The sequence below is a fragment of the Convolutriloba macropyga genome, chromosome 11 (genome assembly GCF_964194025.1).
Source record: "Convolutriloba macropyga chromosome 11, txConMacr16.3, whole genome shotgun sequence".
NCBI lineage: Eukaryota > Metazoa > Xenacoelomorpha > Acoela > Convolutidae > Convolutriloba > Convolutriloba macropyga.
This window is the reverse complement of record NC_134478.1, coordinates 57,890,211-57,917,685: the sequence shown is the minus strand read 5'-3', so window position 1 is coordinate 57,917,685 and position 27,475 is coordinate 57,890,211. Positions and strand designations below refer to the sequence as shown.

The window sequence follows — 27,475 nt, the reverse complement described above, 5'->3', positions numbered from 1 at the left end:
ACCATGCTCGACCTTAATTTGTTATAAAAAGACCTTATCTAGACCATGAAAAGACTTCACCTCGTTTTTAAATAGAGATGGACCGTGTATTTATAGTCAATATTGGACCACCTACTAGAATTATAAAGTCTTTTCATAAGTCGAGGTCTAAAACTGGGTCTTACTCTGTAAAACTAAGGGGTGGTAGATAACTTCCGACGTTCAGTATTAAACTGTCTGCATTTAACTAGATTAGGATCTTTCTCAATGCGAGCGAAGAGTTTTGAAAAGAGGATTAAAATCATGAACAAAACTTGGAGAACTTAAACCATGCAACTCTCGAAACGTGAACATAATATGAACAAAGTGTTATGATGTCACAGTGAGCTTAATTGAAACCTTGTTCAAAATTTAACAGTACTTTCGTTGCTTACCAATAATTAAACAATGTTTAACCCACGACCAGTGTTATCTTACAACCCAGCTCTGTTCCAGCATTATACATGTCCAGCTGCGGTCTGTAAATCGAAATACAGTAAATAAAAGATCTTATCAATTTGACGTTCAAAAACGAGAAATCGTTTAGATAACTTGTCAAGTATCCGTTAAAACTGAAACACTCAATCCATTCTCTAATTTTGTATGCGTTCCTGTAATTTTCCATACCATAATTTTGGTCTAGGTGTCAAAAAGTGTCTCTCGGGTGCGGGTTTGAGTAAAGTCTGATCAGAGCGTCAACCGGATTCACAGTATATATATATATATATATATATATATATATATATATATATATATATATATATAGTGCACTCGAAATTTTTACCAAAGGGGCATAAAAGCCACGCCTGAACTAAATGGTCTTTACTATTGTAGCCCCCACCCCCATCTTTCGTGGGCATGTTACGTATAGCCGTATAGCCCCCCCCCCCCCCAGTAACATATTTTGGGTCTTCTCCATTATTACCATGATTGGGGGAGGGGGGATATAGGTTATCTGACCACTAAGCTGGGGGGGGGGGGGTGGCTATAATGTCTAAGACCCCATATTTTTTTTACCATAATGGGGGGGGGGCTATGATGCTATAATAGGAAATACTCGAAATTAATCTCCTAACTCTAAATTTATCCTTCGATTTACTCTGGGTCGAATTGCAGCAATACGAACACCGTCCACCAGATATATGCATGGCCGCTTCCTGCATTGGGACAGTAAGTGCATGCATGTGCTTCGACTGTTTCAACCAAAGAAGAACCAACTTGAGGGGGAACAACTCGCATCTTTGGAGCTCACGAAATGCACCGCCTATTCACAGTTGTGGCGATGGTTTTGTAAATTCAGGTTAGTTTGAAAACAATTAATTAAAAATAACAAAAAAAGAAAGGAAAAAAGTGGATTAATGTATAATTTATTCTGAAACTTTAGCTTGCCAAGTAATTAGCAATTAATCGAAATTATTGTGCCCTGATCAAAAAAGAGTTGCTTGCAACTAAATAAGATCACTAGCATAGGGGCGCATTAGGGAAACGCTTTTCCAGAAAATTGCTAAAAAGGTGCTCAAGCTTTCAGTCAAATAAGGAGTTTTCACTTCGCAAAAAAAAGAAGGTCAACTTACATTTGATGCTCAACACACTGCATATATGCTCAAATTCATTTGGAAATTGTTATATTCGTCTAATTAAAAATTATTCATTGCATTTCGAATGCCAAATGTTACAGCTATGTGCCGGATTAAATTTCGCAAAAAATTTCATTCTAAAAAAGCTTTAGTGTCTTGATTAAAAAGGGGTTGTGAAAAACCGCATACACTCGGTTACAAAATCAAACACTTAAATTGCACCATTTAATGTAACCTGCCTGCTTTTAACAAAAGTTTTTCTAAACGTTCCAAAGTTTAGATTCTTGTCTCAATTTTATATGACTCGACGTGTCACTTACGGAGCTCTAATGGGTGTATTTTCCAGGAAACGAACAGAGACGTTGAAAAGAGAATGAAGCCAGAATGTAACAAGTTACTCGTATGTTGCACTGAACTCTTTGGTCTCCCGTGAAAGTAGTTCAACATAACAAATATTTAAAGGGAATCGTATTTGAACTGAAAATTGGTCCGTTTCCTGATCAATTTGAACAGTTTGCACCCAAAACTGAGTTTAGTGTTACAAATCTTAAACTGGATATCGTTTGACTAATTTCGTTTTACTAATTTCTCCATAAGTAATGTGATCAGTTTTCTGGCTATTACACCCATTAAATCAATGACTACGAGTCTTCATATTGAAGACGTGAAAAAAAAGAAAACATTGAATTCCAAAATGTTACACACCTTGAAAGAGTCAACAAAATGGCACTGTACAAATTCTAAAATACATAAAACAATAAGAATATATTTTATTTACAACGTTTGGAATACTAAAAACATAAAAAAAAATATATTGGATAATAAGGAAATTAAAAACAATGAAAAATTAAAAAAGGTCCCTCAACAAATCTCTGTATTCCAATGCCTTTGGGTCCTTCATGTATTCATTGAAATAGAATTCTTTCAAAAAACCTTTGATGTTTTTAACCTTATCGAGTTTTTGTCTTTGTTCATATGGAAATTCATTGTACAATTTCATGGCTTGCAGCATCAATGATTTATCGAGGAATTCCGAATTACTTTTCATAGCCGGATAAAATTTTCCCGTTCTCGCATTCTGTTTACAATTGGAAGTTTGCAATACATTGTTGTTACTAAAAGCTGGTAATTGTTTCCTAACATATTTCAAGAAAACTACCATACATCGATATTTGAGAAGGAATTCAACAGGCATGATTCTGTTCTTTATTTTTAAATCAGTCGAGCGATCATACTTTTTTCTTTTGAAACACACTTTTATTCCCCAATTAAGTTGTTTTTCTAATGTTATCATGAGATTTTTTCTGATACCAACAAGCATAAGAGATGAGTATTGAATGTGACTTAAAACAAGCGCGTTCAATAGTGTTACTCTAGTTTTTATAGGAACACAGTTCCTTATATCTTTCAAGATTTTGATGCTGCACGCCATTCTGGAGAGTATTCATTTGATCTCTTCTTTGAAGTTTAATTTGTTGTCTAATATTATTCCTAGATATCTTACCGACGAAGATTCTCCTATGTTCACATCGTTAACATTGAGATAAGACGGAGTTCGTGCTTTTTTTGATGGTGCAAACACGATATATTCTGTCTTCTTATTGTTCATCATTAATTGATGTGATTGGAAGTAATAACATAGTTTTTCAATATTTTTTTCCAAATAACTTCTGGCTATATTTTCATTAGTATGAGAAGAATAGAGAAAAGTGTCATCGGCGTACTGGATTACTTGACAATTGTCATTATCAATAGCTCTATGAAGATCATTCACATAAATGTTGGACAATATTGGTCCTAATACTGTCCCTTGTGGCAACCTCTGTTAAGTAAAATCCGGTCGGACTCATTTCCCGAGAAAACTACTTTTTGAGTTCTATCTTTCAAATATGATCTAATCAATTGTGTAATATGATCTAATCAATTGTGTAATATGATCTAATCAATTGTGTAATATGATCTAATCAATTGTGTAATATGATCTAATCAATTGTGTGAACAGAGTTGATCGCTGAAAAGATTACGCAACGTGAACAGAGTTGATCGCTGAAAAGATTACGCAATGTTCTCTCAAAAACGGCCGCTTTACTATGTAATGTGCATCGTGCAATTTTACTTTCACTTTTGTCAACAAACGTGTATATAGAAAAGGGCGACTCGAGAAATAGAGTCAATTTTGGGGAAAAATTACTGTAACCATTGAGCGAGTCGTTTTGTTCTTCTTCCATTTTCTTCCATTCAGTTTGTCGTTTTGTTTGGAAAATGCTTCCTAATACAGTTTTATTAATTGTTCTCAAACGAAATTTGTAGCAATTATAGCAATTATATTAGTCTTGTCGGTCTTTTTTATGCGATTTTTTGCTTTTCGCTTGACCAATTTTTGGTCTGACTCATCTGACTTTTCGTCCTCTAGAACGGGATGAACAGGTAGCGCCCAGAGATCATTAGGTTCTCTTAGAGTCCTTCAGCTCACTAGTCGTCTGCAAGTATGCGATTCACTGAAACTGTTTTGGAGACCTATACTTATGGTGTGAAGGGCGGTTCTTAGAGGTTGACCCCTCACACACCCACACAAACACAACCCCCCCTCCACATCAGAGCCCATCCCCCCTCCCTCATCCCCCAAACCCCACCCCTGCGCATCGTTCAGGCCACAAGAGCCCCGTGCAGCCAAAGACCCTCTTCCCACCGTTGCTTCTCACCCCCCCCCCACAGTGTCGCCCCCACTCCCTCACCAGGCCCCCCCGCTGCACTCACCTCACGCCCTTTCAATTAAGCTAAAACTAGCCTCACTAAACCGTGGCTAGCTACTGACGAAGACAACCGCTCACCGGTCGTTTGAGTGCAATTTACCCAACGTTAGTTGGTTATGGTAGAAATTTTATAACTTTCTGTACTTTTGACTAAATGCAACCTTCGGTAAAATGCAACCTCAGGTTAGCTGCATTTTGATAGCTTTCAATAGTTTTGGAATAAATTTAAAAAATATTCAAAAGTATTCAAAGGTATTAAAAAGTATTCAAGATTTCTCATATTTACCCCTACCTTGAATTATCCTATTACACGTCTCAAGTTTTCTTGTCATTTTTTTAATCAAATAAAATCACCTAGTGTCCTTTGGTTATTTGCAGAAAAATAAGTCAAAATTGTTAATTGCCCTCAAACGATGTTTAACCGACAAAGCTTGACCAATGTTTCGTCTCATACTTTTGATTTTTCGCCCTTAAAAGGGATAAACAGGTGAGGCCCGGAGAAAATTAAATGTTCTCAGAGCCTTACCCTTTCTGGTATCTAAATATCTAAGTATGCCATTCTCTAAAAATGCGACTCACAGTATAAGAGACATAATTTCCTGAGGTAAAGTGCAGTTCCTAGGGTTTCACCCCTTCTCCTTAAATTGACCCCCACCCTCACTTCCTCCCCCTCACTCTTCATCATTCCACCAGTAGCCCCGCACACTCGCACCCGCCCTTTTTTACCCCCTACCCAATGCTCACCTCCTCTGAATTAAACTAAAGCTGGCCTCCCAATGCCACAATTGGCTACTGATGACCCCCAACTGCTCGCCAGTCGTTTTTGAATAAAAAAAATCAAACAATTGTCGAGAAACTTATATCCTAATCGAAATCTCATGTCACGCACAACAATTCGCTATTATTAAATAGTCAAAATGAGTATTTGGAACGTTCATAATGAGTTGAAAATACTTTGGTTGATTTTAGGAGAATTTGGTAGAAGTTGAAGCTTCACGGTTTCATGATTTTTGAAGCCAAATTGCAGTGATGATTTGGTAACGCCGAAACAGGAAGCGGAACGAAAAAGCAGTGTTTTTGTGGCGTGATTTTTTAACTCTGTTTTTAAAGCATAGTGAGAGTGACAAAACAGTGTTTGAACAAAAATTTCCTTTCTCGGTTGTGGTTTGTTTTTTGTTGACATGTGGAATTTGACTAAGATTTTTACTTTTTTTCTATATTTATTCAATAACAATTTTTTGAACTATAGTTTAGGATATTTCCTTTGTGTTTTTGTTTTGTCGTCTGACGCTTTTTTTTCGATTACATTTGTTCTCGCGGCAAATCTGAAAAATTCAGTTCTTCTGAATGACTTTCACTTCTCGCTAACGGCATTTGCGTGACGCCAATTCTTACTATTTCTATGAAAAGTCGTTTGTGTGATTAAATTTTGATCATACCTGACTTGCTCCGCTCAATAAAACAACTTTTGCACTTTGAAATTTTAATTGTATATGATTTAGCTGAAAGTAAAAAAAAAACGCGAATAATAAAGGTCCTCAAATAAAAATTTTCTGTTGATTGAATCTTAAAAAGCCTCATTGATGATTTGCTGATTGTGTTTTTAAGGTTTTTGCCCGGCACCGATAATTTTTCCAATTTATATCAGTATCAGTTTCTGTCCATGTTATACGACACGCAAGTCTATTTCGCAGCTTTACTGGCAATCTGCCGGCTATGTTTAACGAGATTTACTAAATAATTAACGGCATGTTGTTTTATTTTTTGTTGTTTATATTTATATGCCTGGCTCAGAATCGTTTAGAATTTAATTTAGGATAACAAGTGCAAACTATACAATTGTTTGACTTGTCTCTCAGAAATGATCAAATAGAGGATGTTATTCAAACGATATATTTCACTATAAACTTAATGTTGGATTTTTAAAATTGGTAAATAAAATTGAACCAGTGCTTTTACGAATAGAAAAAAACTGATCTCAAAGTGTTGATGAAAATGCCTCCACAACCACCATTCTTCACGAAGTTCTCTATTATTTTTTTTCAAAAATTAATCTGACCAAGATCCAGCTGATTATGTTTCTCATATCAATTATCCCGTCTTTTAATATATTTAGGGGAAGTGATATTGTTCTTGAACTTTCTTTTTTCTTCGCCAAGTTGATTGCTTTGAACTACTAAAAGTCCTGATTTTTTGTTTTCCATCGTTGGCAGAGTTTTCATCCATTGAACATTAGAAACTAACTGTATTTGCAAGTGATTGCTACTCACCTGCTGGTTAAGTGTCTTTTCACAGGCTGACTTCTGGCCTATGGGAAAATACTAGGTTTGCGTTTAGCATTGATCAGAATTCAGGACTGCTAAAGGTATATAACTTATTTTAAAAGGAGTAGAATGTCACCTGGCCGCCTCTTCTTAGATGCAATGAATTAAGCGAACTAATTTTGGGTTTCAGTAAGAAAAAGATTCTGAGAAATTTTCAACATCTTTTGTAAATTCTTGCTGTCCTTTTTTGTGATTTTGTTTATAAAAATCGATCTTTGAACGGATAATTTTCGTGAGAGAGTTAGTTGTTTGTAAAAAGTTTTTCTGAAAAAATTGCTTTTCGAAAACGGTCAAAACTTTTATTGGCGAAATTTTCAACTATTGCTGTGTTACAGAGGTGGTCGAGAGGTTCAAACAAGTTTTGGAGCGGGTTGAACGAGATAGGTACTGGGGTGGTTTCAACTATTATCATGCACCCTACTCTTGTCCTCTAAGTGCCCAAAACAGCTGTCAACAGTACACGAGTATCCGAGACTTCGATAACTGGCGATTTCAGCATCAGCAGCAGCCACGATCAGAACCTATTGAAACTCCTCGTCAGCAATGCTCAGTTTGCTGTCCATGCTCAGAATACAGAAGGATCTTTTCTAAGTTTGCACACCTGCCTAGTCGTATTTTTTGCACTCTAAATTTTTCTAGGTTTCAGCCCACTTTGAAATAAATTTCCCCGCCTGTCGCTAAGAGCAATTTGACCGACGCTAGTTGATTTATATCTAGTTATTAAAGAAAAAATTAAAATGAATGGGGAAGTTAAAGTAAAAGATCCTAACAGAAAGTTGGATACGGAATACCGGAGCTCCCCGGAGCAGCCAAAAGTTCCACCTCTTCTGTTGGACAACCGCAAAACTAAAGAAGCTTCTGAAGACGAAAGTTCAAAACCATCCGATGAAAGGCAACAATCGTCAGGAGGCTCATCTTCGGCAAGAAGCGATTGGTCGGAGAAACTATCAAGCAGAAAAGGATCCCCATCCTCACCTGTCAATTTCATTGACAGTAAATTAAATAGTTACAATAATGCCCAAAATTTTGACTTTTGGCGTCGTTGCAGTAACCCAAACTGCACCTGTAGGTTTGGAAGTGCGCCTGAAAATGCTGATTATTTTGAAGCACTTCAGCGACCTTGGAACCCATGGAATCGGATTGTGAACGAAAGGGCGAATGATCCGATAAATGAAGATGTTGTAAAATGTAAAGATAGTGAAAAATTTGGTCCAAAATCGACGATTTCGCCTCACCCTTTTGAGTCCCTTGAGTCTGAGGCAAGTAAAGAAGGAAAAGAAGGGTCACGTGAACAAGTGTCACAACAGACGTCTCCCCGAAGTCCAGATTCGATAAACAGCTCCTCAAAATCATCAGGTAGTCGACACTCGTCTACAAAACAGTCTTCAAGTAAGGCGTCACTTTCTGATGAAAATAGCAACAAGAAATCTAAACCATCTAGAGATAGAAATGAATCTCTTCGATCGTCTAGCAAAAGCAGCCCAAAAAAGACATCAGAGGGGACAGAGGTTTCGAGTGGAAGTTTTGGCCGCTCGAGTAATGGTACCAAAACAGCTTTGGCTAGGTCTAATAGTAACAGTGACAAACTTCCAAAGCCTATGAGTGACAGTTTAAAATCATCTCAGCCTTCTGTTGTTTCAAGAGCTCAAAGTCCAACTAAATCGAGTGAAGCTAGAAGTCTGAGAAGTTCAAGATCAGCAAAAACAGCTCCTAAGAGCACTTCGAGTTCGCGGTCTAGCGCGTCAGGAGTCGACCCGTCCAAAAGGAGTTCCGAAGCCAGTAAAAGTACTGCATCAAGGTCTGTTCGAAGCAGTCACGCGTCGCCAACAGCACCTCGGAGTTCTGGAACCCATATGAGTCGATCCCGAAACAGTGGACGCTTCGTGGAATCGTTTGAGGACGATGAAGAAGCCGGTGCTCGGTCAAGCAGCCAAAGCAGCACACGCAGTTCTCCGCTTTTGACGTCTCAGAGCCCGCCTGCTGTCTCCACCCGACTGCGTTCGACAAGTTCCGAGAGCAAAAACAGAGGAAGTTCTAATTCCAGAAGCTCAAGACAACCAGATTCTGTTACGAGTACTTCTCAAAGACCATCTGACGCTAATAATAAAAGATCATCGTCACGAAAGAGCTCTCCGGCAGCCTCGTCAAAAAAACTGTCAAACAGTTCAAAGAAAATTCCGTCAACTATCAAGAGTTCAATTAAGAGCAGATCGGTGGTCAACTCAATGAAATCTCCTCCGTCTATGACTCCACCCACATCAGCTGATAGTGAAATAGTTGTAGCTTCTTCAAAGTTTTCCAAAAGCAGCTCTCCAAAAATACCTTCTAAGAAAAGTTCCAAGAAAAGCTTATCTCTTGTCAAGAAAACGCCATCAACTGTCAGCTCCAGCAAACGAAACAACTTTGTCGAAAGACAACAACATCTTAATTTGTCCGATGATAGGGACGACGATGGTATTGCTGATGGAAAGTACCGCGAGGGAAACTTTTATGAAAAGCCCATTTTCCCAGCTTCTGATAATGTTGAAGAAATTGGGGTAGCCCCACAACTAAGCCAGGTGCGTTGGATCATTTTGTATTCGCCAAGTGATAACCAGGCTTTACACTTTTTTACAAACCGAAAGTGAGTATCTATCTGAATTCGTTGTTTTCTTTCAACAGTCTCTTGGTTAATCTCTTTGTTTTTTGCAATCCAAAGAATTTGGATTGTATTGATGCACTTTAATTCCTCACTCTTAATTGACGTTTTTACTTCAATTCAAAAATATAAGGTCACGTGAGTGTGTCACACTCTAATTGAAGGTTATTTGAAAGCAGCTAATAGAAGCAGCAATAAGCTGTACAGATTCTTAATAAAAAAATAACCTTTAATGAACATAGGAAAATACTTTTTTTGTTTGCTTTTTACACTATCTTTAATTTTGATCTTCTGGAGACTGAAGCTCTAGGAAACTTTTGAAGTTTTATCTGGCAATTTGACGGGCTATGTTCAAATTGCTATTTTAGTGTATTTTCAATTGATTTCAAACAATGTTTACCTGTCTTTTTGGTCTTTTTAACGGTTTTTCGTCTGACAGTATTTTTCTTGTCTGACCATTTGATTTTTCTCCCTCAAAAATGGGACAAAAAGGTAAAACCTCGAGAGCATTAAGTTGCCGATCAGTTCCTTAAGCGCTTTACTGCTTTACAAGTTCACAATTTCCGTAATTCATGGTGTCAGGAGCCATTTTTTGGTTCCCCCACCACACTCGAAGCCTATACTAGCCTCCCTAAGCACCAGCTTTCTACTGATGACGTCAACGGCTCGCTAGTTGTTTGAGAGCAGTTTGCACCGCCGTTAGCCGGTTATATTTAGCTACTCGCGAACGATGTTTGCAGCAATTATAATAGTCGTGCGGTTTTATGTGCATATTTTTGCTTGACCAATTTTCCATCTGATGCTTTTGTTTTTCGTCCTCAAAAACCAAATAAACAGGTAAAACGCAGAGGGCATTAAGCCGTTGAGCAGCTCCCTCAAGGCCTTACACCTTACTGGTTTTTGAGTATTCTTTTTCATGAATTGACTTCAAATTTTATCTAGATTCTTGTGAGTGGTTTTAGTATGTACTGGTTATTTGACCAGGTAGTGTTTTTTGGCAAAGAGGGCTCTTCAAGTTGCTTCCAGAATTCTTCAGGCTAGGTTTTCAATTGTTCTCAAACGAAAATATATATATTATATTAGTCCTTTGGTATTTTTCGCTTCGCCGATTTTTCGTCTGAACCACTTGACTTTTCGTCCTCAAAAACGGGATAAACAGGTAGCGCCCAGAGGGCATTAAGTTCTCTTAGAGCTCTAATCCTTACTATACGCTAAGAATCCCCCTCAGTCACCTCCCTCTGAACAATCCCCATGTTTGCCCTCCTCCACTTGTCGATTTGAATCCTCGTCTCGCCCAGCCATCCCAACCCTAACCCCCCAACGCTTGACATTGTTTTGTTCACTAGGGGGCTGTGCTCAGCAACTTAGACTCGCCTTCAAGTGGTGACTTGACTGATGAAGATGATGACGGCGATGACAGAGCCAGCCATGGCCGGATTGACTACAGCTCAGATATGAATACATTTGACAAAAACCCAATTGTTGAATCTGCACCCGATGTTTACGAAATGGTAAGTGGAATCCGAAATGCGGACGAATATGACGACGACTACTCAGAATATACTTTTGAAGCTGACGATACAACTACTAGAAAAGCGACTACTACGAAAAAGAGACCAATTGATGGGAATCCTAATCATGCAGCTTCTAAGAGCGATACGAGAAGTACGAAGAAAGTGAGATTTGACAACAACATTCGAACTAGCACGTTTGCAAACGGGGTTAATGCCGATGATGACCAGGAATCAGCCATTGGTACCTCCACTTGAAAAGTTGCGGGGAAAAGGAGAGTAAATAACTTGTTTTTGATTACTGATTTTTGGGAAAATCACAGCCCATTTGTTTTTGATCGGTGTGATGAAATTTGAAACAAAAAACCTTAAAATTTTTTAAACGATAAAATAGGGTAACTATCTCCCCTCCCCACGAAATTATAGCCCCCCAAATGATGTTAAATATATTATAGCGGGGGGGCATTATAGTATATTTAAGATGATTTGGGGGGCTAATTAACGGAAAGAAGGAACGAATGCTATTCAAATTTGGTTTGTACAGAATGAACCATTAAAATGATCATTAAACAATTTTTCCGGAAAGGAATTTTTCAAAAACGTTTTTAAAGGTAGAAATGATATGAAAGTTTCTGTTTTGAACCGAGAGCTCCCTTCGAAGGACTGAACTCAAGAGAATATGATCTATGAGTTAATCAGTTTTTAAAATTGCACCTTTTTCTCTAAAATTTTTTGCCGTCTATCTTGCAAGGTTCTTGCAAGATAGGCGCCCGGATTTTGCATCTTGCAAGATAATCATCTTTTGCAAGAATCTTGCAAGATCTTGCAAGATAAGCGTCATTTGCAAGAATCTTGCAAGATCTTGCAAGATAATCGTCATTTCCAAGAATCTTGCAAGATAAGCGTCATTTCTCAAGAATCTCTCAAGATTTTGCAAGATAATCGTCATTTGCAAGAATCTTGCAAGATAAGCGTCATTTCGCAAGAATGTTGCAAGATCTTGCAAGATAAGCGTCGGAGTTTGTCTAGGGAAGAAATTAAAGCAGCTTCACAATCTGGGGCTTTCTTCAAAATAACTCATGATCAGAGGTATAGAGACAAGGATCAGTCATAATTAAAAGATACCTCCATATCATGATCAAGTGATAGGCAGGCTTTGATAAGAGTCCTCCTCCTGTATGACCGAGCAGTTATTTAGTCATTGAGTGCTTTTGAGCGTTTTCAAAGCCTGAAATCAAAGAAAACTTTTCCTAAAAATTTTGCTAGAAAAGGGGCATTTCTTCCCTCAAATTTTCACCGATCTTTTTAATAGCCGCACAGCGATAGCTGTGAATTTTTACGACTCGAAGAGGAGTATTGTTTTTCTCTCGTTTTTTTACAGGAAGTAGATTTGTTCACGCGGCATTTTGATCTAAAAAGGAAAGTGAGAAAGGCTGTCTTGGTGAACAGATTTTCGCTAAGCGAGAGAAGTTTTTTGATCATGCGCTGCGTTTAGTGGATGATTTTTGACTTTGAAAAGTAGTTTTTGACTGAATTGCACATATAGATAACAGTTTTTAGCCGTTTTTTCGTCTAAGTGGCCCAATTTTTTTGCTTTTATTTTAGTTCCTTGTATAAATAAACTTTATTCGATACTATATTGAAATGTCAACCTCGGAAATTGATGACACAGTGTTTTGCAGAGCCTGAAAATGCGTTTCAAGTTGAAAATTGGCACACAATTCTTGATTTTTAGTTAATTTTTTGGCTTTTTTTCTTTTAATCAGTTAATATGGCAATTTCTTTTGATAATTCCTATACTCAACGCCTCTTTCTACCTCGACGCAATTTTGTAAAACTGTACATATGCTAATCCGGTTTTGGTAGTTTTTTCCGATTTTCGTCAGTTTTTCGTTTGTATTTTGGTTGTAATTGACAGAAATAGTTATTTGTGACACATGAGGGACTTTACTTTCATTTCAACGAAATTCAATCATATTTTGGCGTTAAAATTCGAGAAAACAGTTAAAATTTTTCATAAATGCAGTCTTAACTTAAAACTTCTTTGACCATTTTTTTTTGGAAAATGTTTCAATGTTTCTTATTTATGAATTCTGCTTTTTCCTATTTTTGATCTCTTCAGGAGGATGGATCTTTGTATCGGATGACTAGTTGTCTTTTCTCTGTCTTGAATGCTGAACAATGAAATGTATTCGTTTTTCTTGAATTTTTTAAATTGATTTTTAACTTTCAAAAATCAAAAAAATCTTCTTGTTACGGATTTCCTCACATTGGGTCCATAATCTTCACATTTTAGTTAGTATCATTCTAGCTTTGTCCTGGCACCTAAATTTATTTTCGGTGTATTGAGTTTTTCAGTTGTAAATATTGAACAATTTCAGCTTTTTCTTAGATTTTGGTCATTTCTTTGGTGTACAATTGATTTCATTCAACAAAAGGCAGTACTGAGAGTTTGATAGCAAGCTTCTTCCAAAATATGACTTTTCATTGCAGCTTTCTGCCGGCCTTGGTATTAATTGAAACGAGTTTTTGCCTTTGCATATTCTTCTGCTGCTTATGTCTATTCTATGATCAGTTTTATTTTTGATTTAGTATGAAATCATGTTGTCTAGCTTATGTACAAAAAGGAACAGTATGTGTGTTGTTTTTTGTCTTAATCACAGTGATTAGAAGTGTAACTATAGGTGTTATGTGATTCTGAAATTTGCGCTTTCTTTTTGTAAAGATTTAACTTAGTTTCTAAGATTATTATCTGCCGTTTGCTTTCGCGATCTTTTTCAGATTAGAATCATGAATTGTTTGAGGGCTATTGATAAACTTGCCAGCTTTTTTCAGACTATCAGGTTTTTGACCACCTTAATTATTTTGGATTTTTTAACGTTACCAAACGTTTTCAATAATATAAAATTTTGCTGCTTTTTGTTTCTCTTGTTGACAGTGGTTTAAGTTTCACCAATTTTTAGAGCATAACTGGAGAGGTAGTGAGTTAATGATTTAATAAAAAAAGTAGTGGCTTCCGCTGGCTGCAAATACGGTTTCGTTAGCGAAGTTTTGACGCTTCGAATCGCTTCCGGAATTCTTCCGGCTATGTTTTTTTTCGTCGTCATGATTTTTGTTACGACCATATGACGTCACAGCCACTTTTTGTTCATTCGATCATGCAATTTCAACTGAATTTCATGTGTGACGTCATTTTTCGTTCTTAGTGGAGCGAGTTTTTTGTTCATGCGCGGGATTAATTTTTTGGTCACACTTGACTTACCTCACTCTGAAAAATGACTTCCTCACTCTGAAAAATGACTTCCTCACTTTGAAGTTGACTTTTATTTACTTTAATTCAAAGAGATAAGGTCAAATGTGTATGTGTCACTCTAAATGAAGGTTATTTGAGATCAGCTAATAGAGGCAGCAATAACTTATACAGATTTTTAATCAAAATATAACAGATCAGCCCTCAATGAAAAGACGAATTTTTTTGGTCTGTCTTGTACTGTTTTTTTAGACTGCCGATCTACGAATCTATTGCGGCTATTTTCTGGCAATCTGCCAGCTATGTTTAGTTTTTGGAAAATATTTTTTAAGTGATCGTATCAAGTGGGGGTCTTATGACGTCACAGATCATGACGACACGTTGGGAATCGAACCAAGTCCTAGCAACATGCAATCAATGATGTCGGAATCCATAAATGGTTTGAGCAGCCAACTCGAAAGTGCTGATAGCGAACCACATGGTTACGAAAGTGTTCCGGATGATACGACGTTAACTGGAACCTTTTACAGTTCCTTCCAAATGTCAATTCCACAGCGCACTGGAAGCCATGGCGACGTTCAAGATAGCAGAATTGATGCAGATGATGGATATGATGAGCCAGGAAGTCGAACTATGGAATCAGGTCAAGGTGTTACCGAATCCCAATCAAGAACATTTAGATACCCAACTGCTTCGACCTCGTCAAGTAACCATAGTAACGACAACCGTTCGCTGAACATCATTACTAGCTAGAAATTCCGACAAATTTTTGTTTGCTTAATTAAATCTAGACATTTTAATACATGGAGTGAAATGGTAGAAATATGTTGCATCTATTCTGTTTTGCCCCCCCCCCCGCTTCAGCTTAGTGGGCTTATATCTTTTACGCCCTCCAGGTGCAGGTGCTATTTTTTTTCATTGTAACGTGCTATACAACAACATATAATTTGTAACTGGGGGGGGGGGGGGGGGGGGGGGCGTAAAAAACACTGAGGGGGCGGGGGGGGGGGGGGGCTAACCGAATAGATCCGAAATGTGAACCAAGCGTTCCAGGCGAAAATTGGCCATCATCTGGCATTGCAGACAAAAATTGACGATGAATCAACTTGGACGAATTAATGCAAAACAAAGTGCGATCAAGTTTCTGCTCTTCAGGACTATGTAAAATTTTGCGACTTTGACTGGACACCACCACCGATGAGAAACTATGTGGCTGTGATCAGACAGAATTAGGTGTGGTGGTAGAATATGTACTTTGTCAACCCTATAGAAAAGGGAGCAGATGCTCAGACGATTGAAAAAAGCGCCACAAAGAGCTCGGCCCAGACCATATACTTAATGTACGGGAGTTTACTCTCCCCGGGTTGACCAAACTTACTCACCATAAAACGGACCATATATGGTCCATAAAAGTCCATACAAATTTCCGTTTTATGATCTTGCTATGGTAATCAAGTTTCCATATATGGTCCGTTTTATGGAAAATAAGTTTTCCAAGGAGAGCATTCTTTTTGGCTCCCATGGCAGTAAAGGAATGAAACAGTGCATCCTGCCATATATGACTCGTTTTATGGTTAGTAAAATTCCATATATGGTCCGTTTTATGGTTAAAAAGTTTCCGTATATGACTCGTTTTATGGTTAGTAAAATTCCATATATGGTCCGTTTTATGATTAAAAAGTTTCCATATATGGGTCGTTTTATGGTTAGTAAAATTCCATATATGGTCCGTTTTATGGTTAAAAAGTTTCCATATATGACTCGTTTTATGGTTAGTAAAATTCCATATATGGTCCGTTTTATGGTTAAAAAGTTTCCATATATGGGTCGTTTTATGGTTAGTAAAATTCCATATATGGTCCGTTTTATGGTTAAAAAGTTTCCATATATGACTCGTTTTATGGTTAGTAAAATTCCATATATGGTCCGTTTTATGGTTAAAAAGTTTCCATATATGGGTCGTTTTATGGTTAGTAAAATTCCATATATGGTCCGTTTTATGGTTAAAAAGTTTCCATATATGACTCGTTTTATGGTTAGTAAAATTCCATATATGGTCCGTTTTATGGTTAAAAAGTTTCCATATATGGGTCGTTTTATGGTTAGTAAAATTCCATATATGGTCCGTTTTATGGTTAAAAAGTTTCCATATATGGGTCGTTTTATGGTTAGTAAAATTCCATATATGGTCCGTTTTATGGTTAAAAAGTTTCCATATATGACTCGTTTTATGGTTAGTAAAATTCCATATATGGTCCGTTTTATGGTTAAAAAGTTTCCATATATGGGTCGTTTTATGGTTAGTAAAATTCCATATATGGTCCGTTTTATGGTTAAAAAATTTTCATATATGACTCGTGTTATGGTTAGTAAAATTCCATATATGGTCCGTTTTATGATTAAAAAGTTTCCATATGTGGGTCGTTTTATGGTTAGTAAGTTTCCATATATGGTCCGTTTTATGGTTAAAAAGTTTCCATATATGGGTAGTTTTATGGTTAGTAAAATTCCATATATGGTCCGTTTTATGGTTGAAAAGTTTCCATATATGACTCGTTTTATGGTTAGTAAAATTCCATATATGGTCCGTTTTATGGTTAAACAGTTTCCATATATGGGTCGTTTTATGGTTAGTAAGTTTCCATATATGGTCCGTTTTATGGTTAAAAAGTTTCCATATATGGGTCGTTTTATGGTTAGTAAGTTTCCATATATGGTCCGTTTTATGATTAAAAAGTTTCCATATGTGGGTCGTTTTATGGTTAGTAAGTTTCCATATATGGTCCGTTTTATGGTTAAAAAGTTTCCATATATGGGTAGTTTTATGGTTAGTAAGTTTCCATATATGGTCCGTTTTATGGTTAAAAAGTTTCCATATATGGGTCGTTTTATGGTTAGTAAAATTCCATATTTGGTCCGTTTTATGGTTAAAAAGTTTCCATATATGGGTCGTTTTATGGTTAGTAAGTTTCCATATATGGTCCGTTTTATGTTTAATAAGTTTCCATATATGGTCCGTTTAATGGTTTGTAAGTTTGTTGAAAAGACAAAAATTAAATATAGCTAACTTCTGTCGGAAAAAATCTCAATTTCATTTTGATAGCGTTTTATAATAAGTACGGTACCATAAAATTAAAGTACAGAACTTTGAAATTTTAAGCTCAAAAACGTTGTTTTGGAACTGAATGTAGACCTTTGGGCTTTTTCTCAGCCAAACTCAAAAATTTTATCGTCGTTGTATGTTTAGTAAGTTTCCATAAAATCCATATACGGCGTTTTATGATCAGTAAGTTTCGTCGATGAGTGGCATTCTATCATCTCACCCCGAGTGGAAATATTTTAATTGAAGTGATACCCGATGGTAATTATGAGCCTATTAAAAGATTATCGTTAATTAAGATATTACAAAAGTATTTGAGGGCTTGGTCAAACCTTAATAAGATTGTGCATTATGCTTATTTTAAGAACTTGCAGGAATTTTTTAAAATTCTTTTTGACTGGCAAGAACTTCGAAAAGGTTCCCGGTAACTATTAATTATGTGATATCTTGAAATTTTATACTGATCAGAAATTAACAGTATCTCCGTACTTGTCTTACAATTTCGGAGCTCATTTCGACCAGTAATGATGGCAAATAAAGTGAAACGATCCAATGATTCAACCACTTTTGGTGCAACCGGCGTCCAAGCAAGTCAAACAGAATCAACTCCGATATTCAGTTCTGAAGACGATAACGGCGGGGATTCTACTTACGAATTGAATGGCATTGAAAGTCCGCCTCAAAGGCCGGCAATTCGCGAATTGAGCACAAACGGATTTGAAGTTAATCGCCAAAAAATGCGAGCGGAGTCGACCCCTAATTCAGCATTTGGTACTGTTTCTTTTTCTCCTATAATAAAATTTGTGTTTTCATAAGCCTGCGTGAAAAGACGAATGCTGGTTTTCGAATTGATTAATAGCCGCCGTCAGCCTCTCAACGGCTATTATTTAAGCGTATTTGAGTATTGGTTTTCTATCGGTCTTTTTACAATTCAATGCTTGTAAACACATCTTCTGCTATATCCAGTCAACAACAACATCCGAGAACGAGTCGACCGAAAGGGTCAGTTGAAAACAGGGATTCTCTTCCTCAATCGGCTAATATGAAAAGTGCAATATATCTAATTGCTTTCGAACGAATTCTGAATTGATAATTGCAGTCATGTGTTCTTTTAATAGCTGCGAAGCTAGAAGTTGAGCGAAGCTATATTGCTCTTGGTTTTTTTTAGCGACTTGAAGAGGAGATTTGGTTTTCTTGAGTTTCTTTTACCGGAAGTACTATTTGTTCAAACGGCGTTTTGACCTAAAGCAGAATAAGTGTAAAATTACCATATGAACTATTTTTTCTGAGCAAGACGACTTATCTGATCATGCGCTGCGTTCAGTGAACGACTTTTTGACTTTAAAAAAAGTTTTTGAGTGAATGGACTATAAAGATGACAGTTTTTAGGCGTTTTTTCGATTAAATTGTACCATTTTTTTTGCTCGTAATTTGGTTTTTGTAGAATTAAGTTTTGATTGATGCTGCATTAATATGTAATCCTCTGAAAATGATGCATCAAGGTTTTCGAGAGCATATTAATGCGCTTCAAGAGCAAAATCAGCACATATTTCTCATTTTTAATCAATTTTCAGCGTTTCTTCAATGATTTCGTCATTTTTAGATCTCTGAGCGGACTTTACTATTGAATCAATGTATACGGCAGCGTCTTTAATTAATAATTTACGATTTTTGGCCAGTGAGATAAATTTAAGAAAAAAATTGTACACATACTAATTCGATTTTGGCTTTTTTCTTTGTTTTAAAATTTGTACTTTAGGTATAACTACTACAAAAGATTATCTGTGCACCTTCAGCGCCTCAAGATTTGTGTTATTGTTAATTGGTTTGTTTTTTCGTGATACGTGTTTTGTTCTCTCATAGAGAACAAAAACGTTAAAAATGATTGCTTTCTTGCAATTTTCCCTGACACTATTTTTTTGCTCAGATCCATTCGACATTTTCCGATCACCCAATGATTAGCGCTGAAGTAAATTTTTCGAGCAGCCAGATTGAGAAATCAAAATCAGTTTATTCTTTCCAAAAAGCGGATCTTCCCAGAATTGCTGAAAGACTCAGTTACTTTGATGCCTCAGCTGGAGATTTAAACCACACATCTCAAATTTTTTTTGATGAAATCAACTTTTGCTGTATGGCATTTATTCATCGGAATACTAGAAGGCGAAGGAAAGCTCCTTATTACTTTTCGTCTCATTCTATTCACGCAGAAAATGTTCTAAATACAGCTAGACGACGTCAAAAAGACAACCGGTAATTGAAAGACTGAAAAGAATTTAGCTGATTCACTTGAACTAGATAAAACAGTATATCTGAATTCTTTTGCAGGTTTAACTTTGACAGAAGTTTTTCAAATTTTTAAGAGCTTTGGTCGTATTCCTGATCTGCCAACCAAAATGAAAGTTGCTGGAAACAGTATTTCTGGATCGTTGAAAATTGCCAATGCTTTCAATCAACATTTTGCATCTGTTTTCAAAGAAGAGACGAGCCCTCTCTCAGTGCCAATCGCTTCAGCAGACCCCACAATTTGTCTAGAAGATATGTATTCCACTAACAATCAAGTAAAATCAATGATCCTTAGTTGTCATTCGGGTTCTGGGTCATACGATAAACTGCTGCCAATTTTATAGAAAACTTTTTCAGCTGCCATTCTCCCAGTTGTAACTGAGATATTTAACAAAATTATAAATCAGCAAGAATTTCCAAAGAGCTGGAAGAAAGCAATGATTAAACCCCTGCATAAAAAAGAGTCGAGAATTGACATTAAAAATTACAGACCAGCTTCAATGTTGTGCGCGCTTTCCTTACTTTTCGAGAAGTTGTTGTATAGAAAATTTAGGGATAGTTTGTTAAAAAATTTAGACAATTGCCAGCATGGATTTAGGCCCAAGCTTTCTACAATCACTCAAATGCTACAATATTGTTGAAAAACTTTTCGTTGTTTGAATGCCAAAGAGTCTACATTAAGCATTTATCTCGATATTGCAAAGGCGTTATAATAAATCGCAACTCAATTTTGTTAAAGTTTTTGCATTTTGGTTTTTTGTTAACCAATTTCTCAATTTTTTTGCTGATTAATTATCAATTAGAACTCAGTGCGTTTATTTTAAAGATGTGTATTCGTTAGAGTTATTTGTTACAAGTGGTGGTCCGCAGGGTTCAGTGTTTGCGGTTTTTATGTTCGCTGTGTACAGTAACGACCTTCCATCTCTAATGGAGAACAGCACATATCTTTTTGCCGATGACACAAAAATTATTGGAAGTCAAATGAACTGTTTTTTTCTACAAAATGATTAAAACAATGCTATCATGTGGTCAAAACAAAACACGTTGGAATTCAACAATGCAAAGTTTGAAGCTATATGTTTGGATGTAAAAAAGTTAGATCAGTCTCGTGTCCACTTGTATGCAGATGATACAAAAATTACATGCAAATCTTCGGTGAATGATCTTGGTATAATTATTACTAATAAACTGAAATGGGACAATCATATTAATGAGCGGCTATCGAAGGCACAACGAAAGTTTTTTTTCTTGAAGAGAAACGTTCCCTTTTCTACAAATACGAGAGTAAAAGTAAGTTTATACAAAAGTTACATTTCATCGATTTTCCTTTACGCGTCAAATATTGGTTCTCAAACTAGCCGAACTGCAGAAAACTAGAAAAGATGCAAAGACGAGCGCTCAAGTGAGCTATGAACAAGAAATTTTGTACCGATAGTGACTACAATTAGAGCCTAATTTACAACAATTTGTTGCCAATCAGTTTTCTTTTGGTTCAAAATGATCTTCTTATGCTGACTAAATTTTATAATTGTGATACTGCCCTTAAGTTTGATAATTACTGGAAAGATTTAAAGGGACCACGCAGTATTCGTTCGGCAGCAAAGCAGTTTTTGGGAACAAATTTTAATTGGACGAAATCAGTCAAATTGGAAGAGTATTTTGTTATGAGAGTTGTGAAAAATGTAAATGTTCTCACCAAGCGAAATGATATCTGAAATGATGACTGGACATGTCCAACAGTGTTATTTCGGAAACTCTCTTTTGAAATCAAAGGCTGTGAACTTTAAATACCATCAGTATCCTGTTAATTGGTCTTGTTTTTCTAATTAATTAACAAAGCGATTCCCAAATTGCGGGTACCAAGTCAATTTATTAATAATAATAATAAATTTCAGTGCAAAGTTATCTCATAAATGAAATTTAAACAATATTATGACATTTTTTTTAAATTTATTTAATCTTTCGGATCTTCGAATTCTTTTTCGACTTCGTTCATTGACAGAAGAAGGGTTATGTATTTTTTCTGAGGCTCGAATGCTAAATAAAGAAAATTTATCTTTCTTTGTTTTTACTATTTACCTATTTTTTTTGGTTTTTACGTTTCGAAGTTACGATTGTTTTTTGGTCATATTTTAAAATGATTGTGCTCTCCAAATTCTAGCATGTATCAATCTAGCGTTCTCTTGTGACCTATAGGCTTTGTTATTTCGGCTCTTCATTCATTATTTCTTCAAAAAGTGTAATGGCTTTAGTTTTTTTCGTCAGTGTTTTTTCATTTTTTTGCAATTGATTTCATTTGATGTATTGCGGCTCTGAGATCTTACAAGATTCAGTATCAAAAATTTTGCCTGATATATTTCTTATGTAAACTTTCATGGGGCTGAATTTGTGTAGTATACAATGTTTTTCTTTGGTATTTTGTTTTTTTTTCGTGGTTATCAAATATCTTTGGCCTTTGTTTGGTCATTGTTTAGTTTTATTGCGTTCAGACTTTTGAGAGACTAGCCTTTCTTGATTTTTGCTTTGCGAAAAATTTGATGTTTTTAATTGCAGCAATTGCTTTTTCTAATTATACTCGTATTATAGAGAGAAGCAGTTGCTTTTTTCTAAACTTTTTTAGATCAGTTGGTTTTATGGACTGACTGACTTTCATTATGACCTTTGGTTGGTTTTTATGCAATTTTTTGCTTGACCAATTTTTTGTCTGACCCACTTGACTCTTCGTCCTTGAAAACGGGTTAAACAGGAAGCTCCCAGAGGGCATTAAGTTTCATTAGAGGCGCTTAGCCGCGTTTAGTAGTTCATCAAGTGCTTAGTGTTTTGAAGCTACCGAGAAGGGCATAGTTTAAGGTTCAAAGGTCATTTTTAGGAGTGTTTGAGACCAACATATTGCATTTTTTACAAACTTTGTCACTTTTCGAATCTTGTCGGACGAGTCTAAAATTGAGGCTGGTTAAAGTTGATAAAAGTCTTTCGCAATTATATGTAACTCTTGTGACCATTTTAAGAGCTATAAGTTTTAGTAATTCAATGAAGAACATGTAAATTTATACTAATTTTCACAATTTTTGTCAACTTTTTTAAAGAATTTTTCGTCAATTTTTGAGTTTTCGTCAGCTCTAGCTGTCAAGAAGCCTCATCTATAAGATTACTGTACAGTATCTAGTTGGCAATGGAATTGTTTTCAACTATTTAACATAACAAATTTTAGCTATTTTTGAGCAAAAATGGATTTTTTTCCCAATTTTTGATATTTACTGTTATTATCTAAGTTTTTTTGAGACCCAGGGGCCAAAAACTTCCTTAAGAGTTTAAATAATATCACAAGTTTTAGCATTTCTTAAAATAGAACTCGATATTTTTTCAAACTTTCTTAATTTTTTTTGTCGCTTTCTAGGTTTATCCAACACCAAAAGCCAGGGAACTTCCTATAGGGTTTGTTAAAAGGTTATGTTATAGTTTCAAGAAGTAATTGAGTGTTTCTCAAGATTTTAACATCACGAATTTCAGCATTTTTATGAAAAACCTGAAATTTTTTCTTCATTTTTTGACATTTATTGTCATTAATCAATTTTTTTCAGCCGCAGGGGTCAACAAAACTTATTAAGGCTTAAGAGTTTGACAATCAATTACTGAAAAATCTTTGACCATGGAATAATTTTTATTCTTTTAATATTGTAAATTTTCACAATATTTAAAAAAAATACAATTTTTTTTTCATTTCTTTTGAATTCTATTTGGTTTTTTTAAGTTTTTAACCCTCAAGAGCCAAGGAACCTTGTCTAGGGTTCGATAATACTGCATAGCTTCCAGATGTAATGAAGCGCTTCTCAAAATTTTATTATCAAGATTTTAAGCAATTTTTTTAAGAAAGTAAAAGCTATTCTTTGAAAGTTTTTCTAAATTATTTGTCATTTTTTTATGTTTCTCCAGCCTCAAGAGCCAGGCAACTTCCTCAAGGCTTTGATATAAAAGATTTTATATTTTAAGAGTTTCTCATGATTTTAATACAACAAATTTAAGCATTCTTTTAAAAATATTCTCATGTTTTTTTTTATTATTTTTGAGTTTTTTTTATATATCTTCCGACACCAGAGGCCCAGGGACCTCCTCCGAGATTCGATAATAAGCTCTTGCATAGTTTCTAAAATAAATGGAATGGTTATCATTATTTTAATGGCTCGAGTTTTATCCATTTTTTTGAAAAGTTATAATCATGTTCTAATATTATGGATCCTTATGAGCCAGTCAAAATTTATAAGGCTTCAAATAGAGATACTCAACAGTCTCCTGTGAAAATAAAATGGTTCTGAAGATGTTAATATCACGAATTTAGGCACGATTATGTTAAAATTTGCAATTGTTCTTATAACTTTTTAATTATTTTTGTCCTTTACTGAGTTTAACGATCCTCAGGGGCCAGCTAAACTTTTTATGTCTTGCAGATGGGTTACAAGACATAACTCCAGATACAACAGATGGTTTTAGCCATTTTTTCGTTGCGAATCAAGAAAACATGACTTTTTTTCATTTGTCACTCTCAGTCTTCTAAATGATTTAATTACTAACAAGGCTAGAAAACTAGAAGTCAAATCTTATCATGGAAAATGTTTTTAGCTCTCCCTCTCTCTCTCTCTCTCTCTCTCTCTCTCTCTCTCTCTCTCTGTTGGTTAGGGGTTTTTTCCTTCTCCTTCTTGTTTACGTTTCATGTTTCGCACTTCAGCTCTCTCTTTCTCTCTCTCTCACACACACACACACACACTCTCTCTCTCTCTCTCTCTCTCTCTCTCTCTCTCTCTCTCTCTCTCTCTCTCTCCTCTCTCTCTCTCTCTCTCCTTAATTCTTTTTCTGTTGCCGTTCTTCAGCGGTTGTTATGAGTCGTGATGTCATCATCTATTAGCCTTACCTCGCGCACCTTCAAATGAGCTACGGCTAGCCTCACTAAGCCGTGGCTAGCTACTGACGAGGCCAAACTCTCGCCGGCCGTTTGAGAGCAATTCGCCCGAAGTTAGTCGGTTATGCTTTTAGTTTTCTGTTGTCTTAGTAGGTACAAGATAATTCAATCAGTAATTTGCTTGGCAGAGACGACTCTTCGATTCGTTTCGGGAATTCTTCCGGCTATGTTTTTTTCTTTGCTTGACCTTTTGATCACGTTTTTCCTTTTATATAAGTCACAATCATCACGCTTGACTTCTGACATACTTCACTCACTGTTTCAACTGAATGGATTCAAATTTTTTTCGCGCATTGAATTACGCAATTTAGTGTATATGGTCAAAATCAAAAGAGCAAAGTTAAATGATCAAGAGAAACAAGATATGCATATAAAGCCCAGTCATTGACACTTAGAAAAATTCTGTCAAAGTCTATCTCTTTTTTTTCAGTTTCAAACCCATTGTGCGTCAAGCGGTTATGTTTACTGTTTGTATAGCCTAAAATTTTGAACACTGATGAAAAAATAGAAACAATCAATTGAAACAAAAGCACGGTAGTGTAAATGTTTGAAAGTTACTATCGCATTCAAAATTTAAGTACCATAAAAAAACAAGATTGATTGAACTTAGAAAATTAATAAAATGAAAACGTCAACACAAAAATCATCAACACAACATAAAAAAAGTTAAAAGGCGCCATGATTTACAAGTCCAGGACTGTTTTTTTCTGTTCACGTCATCAAGTTATCCTTGCAGTCATAAAGAATACGATATACTGAAAAGATTAAAAAAGAATAATGTTCATACCATTAATCTTTAATTTTAAAACCAATATTAATTACTTTGAACCTTCACGAATCAGCTAGAATAAAAAAATAATTCTTGCAAGATTTTTTCCAAAAAAATGGATAAGTCAATCCCGAAGAGTTGCATAATCAACAGATAGATGTACTAGATGGTGAGAACAAAACCAATTTGTTTTTTGTCAAAATGAAAAAGTAATTCAGTTTAATCAGTGAACAGCCAAAACAGTCCCAAACAAGATAGTCCCCAGCAAATCATTCCCGGATAGCAAAATGTTTCCCAGATAAAACATTCACGGACAAAAAAGTCCGAAGAAAACAGCCAAAACAGTCCCAGACAAAGTAGTCCCAGACAAAAGAGTCCCATACTAAAGACTGACCATATACAGTTAAACAAATACACACCAATTAACAAAAAAATTTAAATTGTTCATACGATTGTAAGCTGATTACAACTTAGTTTTTCCCAATTATGTGTTCGGAATTGAAAGATTGGTTTATTCTAAATTCATATCAAACAAAAACAATGCATTCAGAATCCTAACAGATAGATTATGTTTGTTAATATTTAGTAGAATATTTTTTTTACAATTATGTCGAGATTTATTCGGGACTTTTTTTTCAAGGACTCTGTCTGGGAGTATTGTGCCAATTGGGACCATTTTGTCTGGTACTGTTTTGTCTGGAAATTGTCTGGAATAAGGTTGTATTAACGACAAAAAAAAAGCTTTTTATGCCAATTTAATTAATGCTGCAAAAAAGTATAATTTTCGTTCTGTTGGCTGAGCTATGACAGCCAAGTAATGCTTTTAACTTAAGCCTTGGGAAACTTTGCCGCTTAAATTTTTTTAATAAAATACCTTGTCTTAATTCCGTGGGCCATTTGTTCGCAATCTGCATTAACTCCTCTTAGAAACAAAAGTTGTTGTCGATGTGTGAACGTAAATACTTTTTCAGGTTTTTGTATGCAGTCGAATTAAAAATCTGTCAAAATCCTCACATTTTTTTGATAGCAAAAATCATAAATTACATGAACTAACATAATCTGTTTTATATTAGAAAAATCCTAATTTTTACTGAAAAACATTTTTTCTCTTTTAGATCAAATAAAATAATTTTTGTTTTTGATGAATAACCTCATAAATTGTAAGAAATACCATAAATACTGTCTTTGACTAATAAATCAGTGAATCGTCTCAAATAACAAAAATTCTGTTTTCGATGAATAAATTGCGTTGACAGTGAGCTAATGTTTAATTAATAAAAAATAGGCAGTTTGTGCTTTTGCTGCGACTATTTTGTATACACTTTTATAAAGGTGAAAAATGAGCTGTATATGTTTGCACTCTACAGGGGAAAAGGAAACGTATTTAGATCGAAGTGGCTTGACCGGTCTCTCGATAACTTCCCTTGGTTCATCATTGAGTAGTACTTTTGGAGATGAAAAATCTCAAACTAGCTCTTCAAATCGGAGCGCTGCAGTGATGTCTCCAACCTCTCCCCCGGGACAATCGACCCCATCTATAAGTACGAATGGATCCGAGTTAACGGTATCGCCCTCGGCCTCGTCTGAATTTTCAACCAATGAGGGTGAAGATAGACTGAAAGGGGGCAGTTATTCGGGCTCAAAATCAACAAATTCAAACGCGATGCCAAACCGAACCTCAAAGTCAACTTCTTCAAGTTGGAGGCGATTGTTTAGACGCAGCTCTAAACCGAAGAGGTCCTAGAACAGTGTGATGCTTGAAAATGAGTACCGTTCAATTGCTCTCAAAAGAAATTTGTAGCCCGGTGATCTTTTTATGCGATTTTTCGCTTGACCGGTTTTTCGTCATTTGACTTTTTGTCCTCAAAAACGGGATAAACAGGTAGCGCCCAGCGGGCATTAAGTTCTCTTAGAGCCTTCCGGTTTACTGGACTCTAAGTATGCGATTTGCTGAAATTCATAAACCTTGGGAGACATTAGTTCATGGTGTAAAGGGCGGTTCTTAAGATTCTTAAGAGTTTGAACCCCCACACTTCAACTTTTTCCCCACATCAACCACTTCTTCACCCCCCCCCCCCAACCCACCCTCCGTGAGCTCGCCCCAAGCCCCTTCAATTAAGCTAAAGCTAGCCAACTGTAGCTAGGTAGCTAGCTACTGCGGAAGCTAACCGGTCCCCAGTCGTTTGAGAGCAATTCGCCTGACATTAGTCGGATAGGTTTGTGTACTTTTATGCGAACATAAATTGATGCTTTGATGAATTGAGTTTTATTTTGGTCAGGTGTAATCCCCGTGTCCGG

General features: G+C 35.9%; 1 protein-coding gene across 4 annotated transcripts; it reads left to right on the top strand.

The window, feature by feature from the left end:
* Positions 1 to 216: 216 nt before the first annotated feature.
* Positions 217 to 26,977, top strand: LOC142349995 (uncharacterized). Of its 4 annotated transcripts, none has more exons than XM_075401879.1 (8): positions 217 to 495; positions 1,135 to 1,318; positions 7,008 to 7,263; positions 7,445 to 9,230; positions 10,657 to 11,065; positions 14,439 to 14,777; positions 17,712 to 17,942; positions 26,566 to 26,977. In XM_075401879.1, the coding sequence occupies exons 1-8, from the start codon at positions 427 to 429 to the stop codon at positions 26,919 to 26,921; spliced, it is 3,630 nt and encodes a 1,209-aa protein (XP_075257994.1). In that variant the 5' UTR covers positions 217 to 426; the 3' UTR covers positions 26,922 to 26,977. The 4 variants fall into 4 exon arrangements, with proteins under 4 accessions (XP_075257994.1, XP_075257993.1, XP_075257991.1 ...); XM_075401878.1 differs by having other exon boundaries at positions 14,439 to 14,786; XM_075401876.1 differs by having other exon boundaries at positions 14,439 to 14,798.
* Positions 26,978 to 27,475: the final 498 nt, after the last annotated feature.

Bases quoted from the DNA above. Each gene is read 5' to 3' on its own strand.
- LOC142349995 (XM_075401876.1), top strand. From the start codon at position 427: ATGTTTAACCCACGACCAGTGTTATCTTACAACCCAGCTCTGTTCCAG. The intron at 9,231-10,656 runs GTGCGTTGGATC...TTTGTTCACTAG, and splicing joins TAGCCCCACAACTAAGCCAG to GGGGCTGTGCTCAGCAACTT. The intron at 14,799-17,711 runs GTTCGCTGAACA...TGGCAAATAAAG, and splicing joins TAACCATAGTAACGACAACC to TGAAACGATCCAATGATTCA.